At 48.9% G+C, this 13,866-nt stretch overlaps 1 protein-coding gene across 5 annotated transcripts in view; it reads left to right on the forward strand.

The window, feature by feature from the left end:
* The window catches only part of ropn1l (rhophilin associated tail protein 1-like), a 117,625-nt gene that overhangs the window by 25,453 nt on the left and 78,306 nt on the right, over nucleotides 1-13,866 (forward strand). For 4 of the 5 annotated variants that reach the window (XM_038796871.1, XM_038796874.1, XM_038796873.1 and 1 more), the window contains exon 4: nucleotides 3,265-3,426. The exons of the other annotated variant lie outside the window; for it this stretch is intronic. In XM_038796871.1, the coding sequence (XP_038652799.1) occupies nucleotides 3,265-3,426 (162 nt within the window). The remainder of the gene's footprint in view (nucleotides 1-3,264; nucleotides 3,427-13,866) is intronic. 5 annotated transcript variants of the gene reach the window in all.

The raw sequence follows: 13,866 nt of genomic DNA on the forward strand, positions 1-13,866 counted from the left end.
TTGGGGGTTGGGATGTAATGAGTCCAACGATGGCAATTGTTCGTGAGCTCAGATTAAAACTGGTTTGACGGAACAAAGTAGACTCTCGAGCAGACCATGCCTGGTGTCAATGAAACTAGAATTGTGCCCTTCCATCACGCTCCAGAGTTTTAGTTACTCCCAGTGTGGCGGCTCTCGTGCACTGGATAGGACCATGGTTATAGTTTGGAGGACATCTGTTGTTTCATCACTGTGGGATGTTCAGATCATTGCGTGCCAAGGATCCTCAGTTTACTTCTCATCAAAGTTTAAAAGGAAATCTGGTTGACTCCTCATCCCAATGAGAGTTTTGTCCCTGAGAGCACAGGTTTTTTACAGCACAGAAAGAGGCCCTTCGGCTCAGCGTGGAAACAGTGAAAATAATCTGGTGATGCAAAGGCCATGAGGTGGAATACGAGGGAGCGACAGGGGTTAACAGAATAGGCACAAGAAATGGAACATGAGGCTGAGGGCCTTGTGTTGATCACAGATGAGGGAAAAGCTCGTCAGAATACTTGAGATGCCTTTCAGAGCTTGGGGAGTCCTGGAAACTCCAATGATGTTTCCCTGCCATGAATGAGGTGCCCTGTATCTTCATTGTCAGAATGTTGGTTCAAAATTTAGAACTGTTGGGCGGGATTTGGCGAAAAACGAGAACGAGTCATGATTAACGCGCTGGGGACGCATTGGTGCGTTATAGCCCCTGGGTGGTGAGGGACATGGCAAGGCAGTGCCCTGGAACGGTGGCATTGCCAACCTGCCAATCTGGCACTGCCAGGTTGGCACTGAAGTTGGCACTGTCAAGTGGGTTCTGGCAGGGGGTTAACCCTTTTCCTTTGTGGGGGGGGGTTCACCTTATGCGTGGTGACGGGGGAAAAGGGAGACCACCGATGACAGTGCGGGGGGAGGAGGGGGGAGATAGTGCCCCCAATACCACTGTGTTTGGGGGTGTGAGACGAGGGAGTGGAGTATCCCCGAATACTTCTCTTTTGTTGTGGGTAGGGTCTATCCGAAGCTCGTGGGGATGGTCCTCCATGCTCGTGGGTGGGTTGGGGAACTTATATTAAATGCAGATCGAGGTGCCCTTTAAAGATGGTGCCCCGATCTCGGTGGAGCCAGCCTTGCCGGCTCTATCAGGTCCCACCCCACCAGACTGACGGCATAAATCATGTCCCCGATTTTCTGCACTAAGTGCCAGAAAATCTGGTCTGAAAACTCAGCTGTGTTTCTGGAGAGGATCACGCTGTTTTCAGTCCGAGTCTGCCACTTTGCCATTTTGTGGGAAAGTTCCACCCATTGTCAGGAGTTCTTCATTAAATGGAAGACACTGAACAGGCTGAGGTCAGGATCATAAACTTTTCCCCTTGATGGAGGGATCAATGTGGGGGCATAGACATTTAAGGTAAGGGGCACCAGGTTTAGATGGATATGGGGAAAATTATTTTTACCTAGGAGGTGGAGAGAGTCTGGAAATTACTGCCTGAAAAGTGGTGGAGGCAGAGACCCTCATAAGATTTAAGATGTATTTAGGTGTGTCGATCCTTGATTGCCCTTGAGAAGGTAGTTGTGAGCTTCCTTCTTGAACCGCTGCTACATTCCATATGCTGTAGGTACACCAACTATGCTGTTAGGGATGGAGTTCCAGGATTTTGACTCAGTGACTGTGAAGGAGCAGTGATGTATTTCCAAGTCAGAATGGTGAGTGACTTGGAGGGGGAACGTCCAAGTGGTGATGTTCCCATGTCCCTGCTGCCCTTCTCCATCAAGATGGCAGTAGTCATGGGTTTGGAAGGTGCTGCCTAAGCAGCCTTGGTGAGTTCCTGCAGTGCAGGGTATGCACTGCTGCCACTGTTAATCAGTGGTGGAGAGTTTGAATGTTTGTAGAAGGGGTGCCAGTCAAGCAGGCTGCTTTGCCCCAGAGGGTGTTGAGCTTCTGGAGTGCTACTAGAGCTGCACTCATCCAGGCAAATGGGGAATATTCCATTACACTCCTGACTTGTGCCTTGTAGGTGGTGAACAGGCTTTGGGGAGTCAGGAGGTGAGTTACTTGCCGCAGGATCCCTAGCCGATGACTTGCTCTTGTAGCCACAGTATTAATATGGCTAGTCCAGTTCAGTTTCTGGTCAATGGTAATCCCCAGCATGTTGACCGTGGAGGATTTAGTGATGGTAATGCTGTTGAATGTAAAGGGGTGATGGTTTGATTCTCTCTTATTGGAGATAGTCATTGTCTGGCACTTGTGTAGCGTGAATGTTACTTGCCACTTGTCAGCCCAAGCCTGGATATTGCCCAGGTCTTGCTGCGTTTGTACATGGACTGCTTTAGTGTCTGAGGAGTTGCAAATGGTGCTGAACATTGTGCAGTCATCAGCAAACCATCAGCGAACATCCCCACATCTGACCTAATGTTGGCAGGAAGGTCGTTGACAAAGCAGCTGAAGATGGTTAGGCCTAGGACACTGCCCTGAGGAACTCCTGCAGGGATGTCCCAGGACTGAAATGACTGACCTTGAACAACTACAACCATCTTCCTTTGAGCCCCTATGACTCCAACCAGTTGAGAGTTTTCCCCCTAATTACCATCGTCTCGTTTTCCTCGGGCTCCCTGATGCCATACTTGATCAAATTCTACATTGATATCAATGGCAGTCACTCTCACCTCGCCTCTGGCATTCAGCTCTTTTGTCCATGTTTGAACCAAGGCAGTCATCAGCAAACCATCAGCGAACATCCCCACATCTGACCTATAAGGTCAGGAGCTGAGTGACCCTGGCGGAACCCAAACTGAGTGTCCGTGAGCAGGTTATTGCTGAGTATGTGTCATTTGACAGCACTGTTGATGACTCCTTCCATCACTTTGCTGATGATGGAGAAAAGACTAATAGGGCGGTAATTGGTAGGGTTGGATTTGTCCTGTTTCTTGTGTACAGGACATGCCAGGCAATTTTCCACATTTCCGGGTAGATGCCAGTGTTGTAGCTGCTCTGGAACAGCTTGGCTAGGGGCAAAGCAAGTTCTGGAGCACAAGTCTTCAGTTCTATTTCCAGAATATTGTCAGGGCCCATAGCCTTTGCAGTATCCACTGCCTTCAGTTGTTTCGTGATATCACGTGGAATGAATAGATGTGTCATAGTTGCATTAGGTTGCTATTAAATATTAGCTGACTTTTGGTTTACAGTTGTCAAGATATTTTAATGTTGCCAAACTGAAAATCAGTATCTGACAGCAGTGTGATTATGCACCTTAGCTTTCTCCAAAGAAGGTTATTGACGATTCGGAGTTGGTGGAAAAATGGAAAGATCTAGGACTGCCAATGAAACAACTACAAACCATTCTGCACCTGGGCAATTTTGACACGGAGTTTGAGTGGATGAAATTCCTGGCACTCGCTTGCAGTGACTTGGGTGGGGTATGTATAACTTTGGCAACTGTTTATGACTATGCAACTAGCAAAGATCTTAAATTTCCAAAACAGTGAATTTTGAATGAAATATTCACTGCATATCAATAGAGTCCCATAATGTACATCATTTGTTACATTTCCAAATTTCTCTGGTGGCACGGTGGCATAGTGGTTAGCACTGCTGCCTCCCAGCACTAGGGACCCGGGTTCGATTCCGCCCTTGGGTAACTGTCTGTGTGGAGTTTGTACATTCTCCCGGTCTCTGCGTGGGTTTTCTCCGGGTGCTGCAGTTTCCTCCCACAGTCCAAAGACGTGCAGGTTAGGTGGATGGTCCATGCTAAATTGCCCTTAGTGACCAAAAAAGGTTAGGAGGGATTATTGGGTTACGGGGATAGGGTGGAAGTGAAGGCTTAAGCGGGTCGGTGCAGACTTGATGGGCCGAATGGCCTCCTTCTGCACTGTATATTTTATGTTCTAATTGAACAGGCATTTTGCTCGGTCTTCACTATTGACGGCACAAGGAACATCCCAGAAGCAGCCAAAAACCAGGGAATGACGGGATGGGATGAACTCCGGAAAATCGAGTGAAAGAACTGTCACTGGCTGTCTCTATTGCGTCAGGATCTTGCAAGTACGCAGCCCAGGTGGAGTCTGCCTGACAATGTTGGCTCACAGCAGTTTAGGATGTTTAAATCTGAGTTCTCAAATTATATAGGGTGAGATATTTCTACTGTTCACGCCGGTGGGATCTTCTGGTCCGGCCGACAACGCATCCCCGCTGCAGATTTCCTGGCGGTGTGGGGTGGATTCAATGGGAAATTCCATTGACAGCAGTGGGATCAGAAGATCCCACCGTCGGCCAATGGGGGTGGGGACCTCCTGCCACCGGGAAATGCTTCCTAGAAAGAGCAGCTATGGGGATGGCCCCTGTTTTTTTAGAAAGCACTTGAGAACACTTGTAAAAGAAAAACTGGTTCAAAAAAAAAAAACCTGCTTCCCTGAATGAATTGCTTCTTGCAGGGCTATATAAATAAACAAAATTGACAGCCTCGACCCGTCAATCAAAAAGCTCATGACAGGCAATGGCGTGTAAAATTGAGTTCAAAGCTTTCAGCCTTCAATGCGTACACACAGTCTTCTATCCTTTAACAGTAATGAAATTGACTGTGAGAAATCTACTTCAAAGGTTTCCACCACTTTAAAGGGATTACTTTTAACTTTATCTCACAGATCTTTAAACTTGGCTTTCTGACAGACATTTTAAAGGGTTTAGGGGTACAGGTGGGATCACTTTCACGTTATCTTGAGAGATGTGTATTTCTGAGACACTGACTGTGTAATTGGTTAAGGGGTACAGTTGGGATCATTTTCACTTTATTATGTGAAAACCTTATTTTTTTAGATACAGAGTGACTTTAACGGGCATGCAGGTTGCAGAGGGGAAGAGTAGCCAAATGACCAGCATCCCAGGAAAGACTCCTGAATTGAGCCCCTCCAGCCTAGCACAAGCCCCCCTGATCCCCACCTCCCATGATGGGCCCCCTCGGCATCCTGGAGGAAATTGTGGGAGGGTGCTCACCTCCTTGCCACCCCTTAGAATGCAAGGTGCCAGGTCAGCACTGCCAAGGTGCAGGGCCTGAAAGGGGTGATTGTGGGGGTGGGCTGAAGAGTGGAGACTTGAGGGTGAGGGGGAATGAGGGGGGCTGAAGGGGGAGGGTTGTGGGGGGGGGGGAGCCTTGTCAGCGATTAGGGAGGGGGGTGGGAGGGTGCTGCCAGCCGTGCCCTGCCAGCGATCCGAGGAGGCTTTGGCACTACAGCTTTCTTGAGATTGGGTGCCCTTTAAAAAGGGCGGTCCAATCTCAGAAGTGTGGGACCTGTCAGAGAGATTAGGTCCCGCCCCTCTCAGTTCCAGCACGGACCCCCGTGTGCCATGGGAATGGCATGGAAAACCTGTTTGAGGAAAATATTTTTTCAAAGTGCCATCCCACGGCATGTCGGGGCCACTCTGGTTTTCCCGCTGGTGGGAGTACTTAATCGCGGATTGGGAGAATTGCCGCCATTGCAGGTGGGTCCAAACTATTCAATGAAGAGCAAGGAGGTCTCCCAGTATTTTGTTTAGCATCCCTCCTTCAATCACCAATAACAGATTATATGGCTATTCGTTTGTTTTACCTCACTATGCACTAAGTTGGACTTGCCCATTATTTGTAAAGTGCTTTGAGACGACTTGAGGAAAGGAAGAGTGATATGTAATTGCAAGTTTGTTCCTTCCTCATTGCGGGTAAAAAGAGTTTGCGGGAAGTTGAAGAATATTTTTTTCCAAGTGTATCTGTCAGGGACAGCAGTGTTTTTCACCACTATAAGCCCATGCCCGTGTTGCCCAATTATATGATAGGGTTACACAGGGCAATAACACAAAGACGCCTTGTGGCCTGAAGTGGCTATTGCACCTTCCTCATGTGCACTCAACCGCTCAAATCTTTTTGAAAGTACAGCGAGATACGGTCAGACGTAAATCATTAAACTACCTCAAGTCACAGGCAGACAGAAAATGTAATCAAATCGCAAATTGATTTAACTAACCATACGTAAAAATGTTAAAAAATAGTAGACCTTTAACCTCTTCAAACTGCTCCGCCATTCATAGGATCATGGCTGACTTGATTGTGGCCTTAACTCCACTTTCCCACCTGCCACCAACCCATGCCCCATAACGCTTGGCGCTCCTGTCAATCAAAAATCTTGTTCTTAACTCGACCTGGAATATATTCAATGACCCAGCCTCTGCTGCTCACCGTAGAACCATCCTCGTGAGATCAAGAAGAAGAATTGAAAGACACCACACTGACCTTATTATCCTTGCTTAACTTTTATTGGTCAGCTTTTTCAATTCTGACTTACTCTGGCATTGAATTTTCCCCTCGGTAGGTGAGGATTGCCTGCCCGGACCTAGCTGGGCAGAGCGACTATCTTGTGTCTCTGAGCTCCTCCTCTGTGTACCCAGGGAGGTCCCTGTGCTTTCTTACCTGTCCTGTCATTTAACCAGTAGCTTTGTCACAAAGGGCAGCCACTCTTGTTGTAGGATGCAAGGTTTCATGAAGCAAAACCGTCACTGTTCTCAAAGTGAATAGAGGAAACCAGGCTTACTAGGCCAAGGGTGAGGCATGTGAAAGAAAGAAATTGCATTTAGATTGCACTTTTCACGGCATGTTTCAAATCACCTCACAACCAATGAATTTGTTTTGAAGTATTTGCATCAATGTTGTGTTCCAGTTTGAAGCACCAGATGGAGCTGTCAGACGTTTGCTATTTGGAGTTAAACTGTTACTGCTTCAAAACCACGATAAGGTGAAGCAAGAATCAAATTACCAGACAGTACTTTTGAAAATAGGTCATCTTACCGAGTCCATTGAATGAGCTGTTGGTTACTATAGTTTCCCAAACGAACTTAATTACCGATTGCAACTGTCTGATGCAGCCGTGACAGGAAATTTGCCAGTTCCTTATCAGGTGAACAAGGTGTATGCGCAGCAGAAATGTCAATTTTAATAATTACAGTGTAAGAATAATATGCAGGAAAGGAGGGTTTGAAATCTTGTTCATCAGGTGAGAGTGAGAGACGTTGCATGTGGGGAGCTCATGTTAAATCCGTAAATCACGTTTACCTTTAGATTTCCTGAGCTAAAGACTCTCCTTTGCGTTGCGTTCACAGATGCGGCCACACCGAAAGCATAAGGACAAAAGATTTACTTACAGTAGAACTAAGACTCTGGTCCCAGAGGGAACTACACATGCCTCGTCCATGCTTGGGCCAGGGTTTTTATATTCTGGTTTGCTCTCCTGCTGATGAGGGAACTCGGCCCCTCAGTGGGGAATCTCATACTCCACGAGACTCACAGTGAGCCTAATTGGTCCGGCCCTGTGGGTCTTGTGTAGGTTACAATACCTCTCCGCCCCCAATGTCCGAAAATGATTCCGCCAAAGGAGGCTGCTCCACGGGTGTCGTCAGGGCAGGGCCAGGTGGCGTATAGCGGTCAGGTGATCAACGTTTCCTTGTCGATTATCGCAGCGGTACCACCATTGGCGGTTGGTCGTCAGGAGACTTGTCACTCGCAACATCCAGCAGTGGCACGTCCATCTCGGAGTCCAAATCCTCGGCATATCAGCGTCAAAACCCCTGTGGGACGGCGCCTGTGGCGATGGCGGCGTTGGGGTGTCCAGAGGTTGTGTTGGCTCCCCCCAAAAGGGCATTGCACAATACTGACCTCCTACTGCGGGGATGATCAAGGTGCCTATTTGCGGTCCTGCACAGAAACCCGGTCCGATACTGACCCAGTCTGCTGAACGATAGTGCTTGAAATCCACTTGGCACCATCTCTGAAATTATGCATATGGACCATGTCACCAGGTGCTACCCGCCTAGGTGGCACATGCTCGGCAGGGCAACGCCCCAGCTGCTCATGTCCGCGGCATATCTTACCGCCAGTATCGGGTAATGCTAGACTCCAGCGAGTCCGAAGCCGATGACCCATAAGAAGTTCCGCCGGCACCATGTCAGTAGCGGTGTGGTGTGGTAGCAGAAAAGGTTGCACGCCAATTGTGTATCGAGGGACCCCGTGGTCTGCTTTTTCATTCCACAATTGAACATCTGGACCACCCACTCGGCCAAACCATTGGACGCGGGGTGATATGGGGCAGTATGTGTGTGTGTGTGGCCTATTCGTACGCTGCCAGTAAGAGGTCCTACTGTTGAACTCTGGCTGACGTGATGGGAGGATAGCCCTGTCCTCCTTGACCAATCCCAGCAACAGCTTGTGATCGGTCAGTACCATTAACCAATGCCCGCAGATGCATTGGTAGAACTTTTTGATGGCAAAGACCATGGCCAGTCCCTCCTTCCCTATTTGGGCTTAGTCACGGAAAGCGTCCTTGAGGCGAAAGCGACTGGGCTTTCCACACTGTCGCTCATCTGATGTGAAAATATGGCGCCGATGCCGTATGAGGCGTTACAGGTGACCAAAAGCTTCTTTGCGGGTTGGAAGTGAGTCAGCAGATGAGAAGAAGTGAGTTGCCTTTTCACCTCAGTGAACGCCTTCTCCTGTGGCCGCCCCCATGCCCATTTCTGGTTCTTGAGGAGACTACGCGGGGGGGGGGGCAACATACTCGCAAGTCCCGGGATGAATTTGACAGGCCCCAGGAACGAACAGAGTTCCCTCGTTTCTTCCAGCAGGGAGACTGTTAGATGGCTCACATTTATCTTCAACCAGATGGAGGCTCCCGGGTCCACTCAGTAGCCCAGCTAGGTCACCTGACAGGCCTGAAAAACGCATCTTTCTCTACGGAGGCGAGCACCAGACTCTGTGAAGCAACGGAGCACCATGTTTAAGTTATCCAAGTGGTCCTGTTCAAATGTTTCTGTGACCAGCACATCATCCAGATAAACCGCTCTGCGTTGTAGCAAAATATTCTTTATCACGCGCTGGAAAATGGTGCTGGCCACCGATACACCGAAAGGCAATCTGGTGTACTCATACAGCCCCCGAAGTGCGTTCACCATTATATATTTACGAGATTCCGGGTCCAATACCAGCTGGAGGTACGTGTGGTTCATGTCAAGCTTGGTGACCCCCGGCCAACTTGGCAGACAGGTCCTCGATCCGCGGCATTGGATACCAGTCCAGCTTGGAGTCCCGATTCACAGTCATCTTATCGTCCCCGCAGAGGCGGACAGTGCCATCAGGTTTCATTATGGGGCTAACCAACGCTGCCCAATCCGCAAACTTCACCAGCCAGATGATCCCCAAGTCTTTAAGCCGACTAAGCTCTGCCTCCACCTTAGGTAACAGTGCATAAGGAACTGGGTGAGTGTGAAAATATGTCTGTTATTCCGCAGCATCCATGTGGATCTTCGCCATGGCTCCGCGGTTCGTTCTCAGCCTGGTCTTCAAAACTTCGGGGTACCTTGCTTGCACCGTGTTGAGGCTGTCCGAGCTCATCCGGACGACCTGCTGCCAGTCAATGTGGAGCCATTGTAGCCAGTCACAGCCGAGCAAACTGTGGCCATCACCTTTCACCACGACCAGGGGCAGGCAAGCAACCACTGACCGTAGACCCCTGGGGCCATGGTGGTCCCAGCTATGGCCAGCCTAGGTGTCCTGCAATGACAGGAGCTACACTCTGATCTGGAGTTTCTCAAAAGTGTGCCAACCGGGATGACAGCACCTGTGTCCAACTCCATTAGCAATGGGTGACAATTGACTCGAACCGTGGCCTTAATGGACGACATGGGTGGCTCTGGTTGGGGAGACGCAATTCAACTGCAGACAACCGTTCCTGGGCTCTGCCACAAAAGAGGTGTGGAACGGGAGCGGGCGCCCAGGCCGAGCGGGGCGACGGGTTGGTGGACCATCCAACAGATGCTGCTCTCGGTGGTCAAGCTGACTGCACATCTCACAACGCCCAGGGGACTTCTTTGTCCGGATCCTGGATCATAGTCCACTGGCCCGAACCCTGGTGGGTTGCCACCCGGGGTGGGGAATTGGGGTTACCAGTCTCTGGGAAGGGGTGCAGCCTAAGATGAGCACTTCCAGCCCCTACAATTCGTATACACTCTGTTACACACTTTCTTGCGACACGGCGGGGTTCATGCCCCTTTTGAAGTGGGCAATCCACAAGCCGTCAAGAAGATCATGGTCTGGCGCTCATCGTTGATAATGGTTTTGGCCCAAGAGAAATAACACATTTGTGCAACACACTCTGACATACTGTGACCTGTCTTCAATACCTGCATCAAACTTTCCAGCTTCCCAAAAGGCAGCATCGCTGTGGCATGTGAAACAACCTTCAGAGGCCTTTGGAGAGGCGGCTGGGTACAGCGAAAATGGCGCCATCTGCAGCTCCACTTAATCCTCGTCACCAGTGCTGAGTTCACGGAAGGGTAAGATGTATTTACAGTACAATGAAGACTCTATGTACTCTGGACCCAGAAGGGACTACCCGTGCCCAGTCCACACCCGGGCCGGTGTTTTTATAGGTATCTCCACTCCTCAGCGGGGAAGCACGGACTCCAGGACACTCACAGGGAGCCTAATCGGTCTGGCCCCGTGGGTCTCGTGTAGGTTACAGCACTTTGGATCAGTACAAAGGTGCTCTCCACATATCCACTCTGCCATTTACAGCATGTTTTATTAATACTATTCCGTTTGTTTGGAAAAGAACCATTCTCTAAAGACTCAAGACCGACCATTGCCTGTGCCCTAGGTTCAAAATGCAGTTACAGAGAATACTCATTTTTTTCTGAGACGATATAGAACTTTCATATTTACTACAATAGCACAAATGCGCATTGACTTATTTCACCATTTTCTACCATTTACCATTCAGCAGTCAAACCTTTCCACATCATGCGCAGAATTGGTGCCCTCAGATGGGGGTGAATAAGGAGGCAGCTGGAAGCGAATATCTGTACCGTCAACTGGCATGCCAGTTTGCTGGCACCATACTGTCGTCCCTGGGCTATTTTCTGAGAGGCATGGTGGGGGCCAGAAGGGCTACCTGCCCACAAGTGTGAGTAAATGGGTGACCAAATGACCGAGAGCAGTGAGCCTCCAAGGCATCAGGAATAGGCTAGCTGCTCGGAGACAGGCCCCAGGCAGCAGACCGAGGGGATCAACACTCCAGGCAGGCTTTGAGGCCTTGCCATCTGTCTGGCTTCAGTTGTGGCCACATGCAGCCCTGTGAATGGGGGGGTCCATTCCCCCCCCCCCCCCCCATGATGGTGTCCCTGCTGCTGTGGCCATTTTAGTTTTAGTTTAAAAGTTTTAAAATTTGGTGAAAGGATCCCTCAAGGTGGAGGTACCTTCTCGCTCTCTCACCTGAAACGACAAGCTGCTGCTGGAGGGACTCCTATTGGCCAATATGGGTGACTGTTTCCCAAACAGTGCAGGGTGGACCCTGTTTTGACCCCGATACCAGCTTACTGACTCACACTCGTACAGTGAAGCCATCAGTAAGTGTCATGGACAGCATTGGTGGGGGGTGGGGGGGGGGGGGGGGGGGGGGGGGAGTGAGCCCCGAGTGAGTCCACCAGTCAGAGCTATCTCACAAATGATCTTCTCTTACCTATTCGTCCATTTAGTGATCCAATGTACAGATTTTCTGGAGCCGCTCATCCAAAATGGGAACAAATGGGACTCGGAAAAATCCGCTGAGTCAAGGCTCTACTTAGAATTTTGCTTGTGTCATATGAGCATACACAGCAGATCTTTATTTTAGCACACCACCTGTCAAACAATACGAGTTGCACATTACAATGAGGTTTTCCATTATAATTCCCACCACTTACAGTGAGTGCCCTTGCTTATCACAGACTGCTGACTACATCAGGCAAATGCTGCCTACCTTTTGTCAATTACAAAGGCACTTCTTGTAATGTTTGACATATGTTGATTTCAGACAAAGTCGGGTCTTCGAACAGTTTCAGTAAACTGTTCTCGCCTGGTTAAAGTGCGATTACTTTGGTGATGAGATTACAGATGCAACTGCTAACAACTGGGAGACAAGGTTATATTAAGCGGAGATTTCAAAAACTATGCTCGATACTGGCCATTGCTTATCGTGGGAAAATCACATTAATGCAAGCGTGCCTGATAGTTGGGGGCTGCATTTGAGAAAACCATGCTTTTTCAGGCACTTGTCATTCTACCCCTCTCCAAAACTCACTGGCGAAATCTTCTGACGCCAGAGACAACCACTCTTCGTCCAACTGTGCAAAACGGGTAACCTCCTCCAGGATCTTTACGTGGGGAACAACTGTATTTAAATGTCCCCATTCTGTCAGCAGTAGCTCAGTAATGGTGCTCACATCTCTGAGTGCAGAGGTTCTGGGTTCAGATCCAACTCTGGAGTCTTGTTCCAGGTTGATCCTCCAGTGTGGTACTGAGGGAGTGCTGCACTGTCGAATGGCACATTTGGATGAAATGTTAATCCAAAGTTCCATCTGTTCCCCCAGTAAACAAAATGGATTCCCAAGGAAAGAAAGGGAGTTCTCCAGAGTCCTGACTTATCTCTCGACCAACATCACTGAACCAGATTGACAGGTTATTATCACATCACTGTTTGTGGAAGCTCTGTACACAAATTGGCCACCATGTTTCGTACATCATAACAGCGTCTACACTTTAAAAGTATTTCATTGGCTGTAAAAAATTCAAGGGTGTCCAATGCTCATGAAAGGCGCTATGTAAATGGAAGTTCTTTCTTTCTCCCTACAGGAAAAGAATATTGTTTCACCTTGCACCTTCCATAATGCCAGCAGTGTGACTTTCTGCGATATGTGTGAATATTCTCAAACTCGCACTCCGCTGTGTACGTTTACTATTGTTCTTCTTTATTTCCACTGAAAGCAACCAATGGATCTTTGATTTAACTCACTCTTAGGATATTGCCAATCCTGGCAAGGCTGGCATTTATTATTCATCTCTTTCGTTCTTGAGATGATGGTAATGAGCCATCTTCCTGAGCCATTGTAGTTCATGTGATGAAGATATTGCTGCAATATTGCTGGGTAGGGAGTTCTGGGATTGTAATCCAGTGATGATGATCCACAACAATATATTTTGTATGGCTAGAACTCACTCTATTTTCCCCACACCCTCCTTAGGCATCTTGAACTACATATATCAACTAGCCACTCTCCCAGCCTTATCAATTGATGCTTTGGGTCCATCACAGGCTGGGCTGACTCTCTTTCTAGCTTTCTTTCTTCACAGCAATGCAGCTAAAGTCCAGATGCCGGGTAGAGATATTGGACCTTCCTGTAGGCACCCGCGTGGAGCAGTGTGCCGGTGCTGTTACTTCCCAACTATCAGGCATGTTGTGGTTTGCAACAATGTGCAGTTTTCTAAACTCCACAGTGAGGGGGGAAGAGGGTGATTTTGCTCAGAACTTGCCCCGCTCTACTGCCATCATTTGAGCAGAAATTCTATTTACCCACATAACATATGGGCAGCACGGTAGCATGGTGGTAGCATAAATGCTTCACAGCTCCAGGGTCCCAGGTTCGATTCCTGGCTGGGTCACTGTCTGTGCGGAGTCTGTACATCCTCCCCCTGTGTGCGTGGGTTTCCTCCGGGTGCTCCGGTTTCCTCCCACAATCCAAAGATGTGCGGGTTAGGTGGATTGGCCATGCTAAATTGCCCATAGTGTCCTAAAAAGGTTAAGGGGGGAGTTGTTGGGTTACGGATATAGGGTGGATACGTGGGTTTGAGTAGGGTGATCATGGCTCGGCACAACATCGAGGGCCGAAGGGCCTGTTCTGTGCTGTACTGTTCTATGTTCTATGTTCTAACATAGACATAAAACATACAGTGCAGAAGGAGGCCATTCGGCCCATCGAGTCTGCACCAACCCACTTAAGTCCTCACTTCCACCCTCTCCCCGTAACCC

Source organism: Scyliorhinus canicula, chromosome 5 (genome assembly GCF_902713615.1).
Source record: "Scyliorhinus canicula chromosome 5, sScyCan1.1, whole genome shotgun sequence".
Taxonomy (NCBI): domain Eukaryota; kingdom Metazoa; phylum Chordata; class Chondrichthyes; order Carcharhiniformes; family Scyliorhinidae; genus Scyliorhinus; species Scyliorhinus canicula.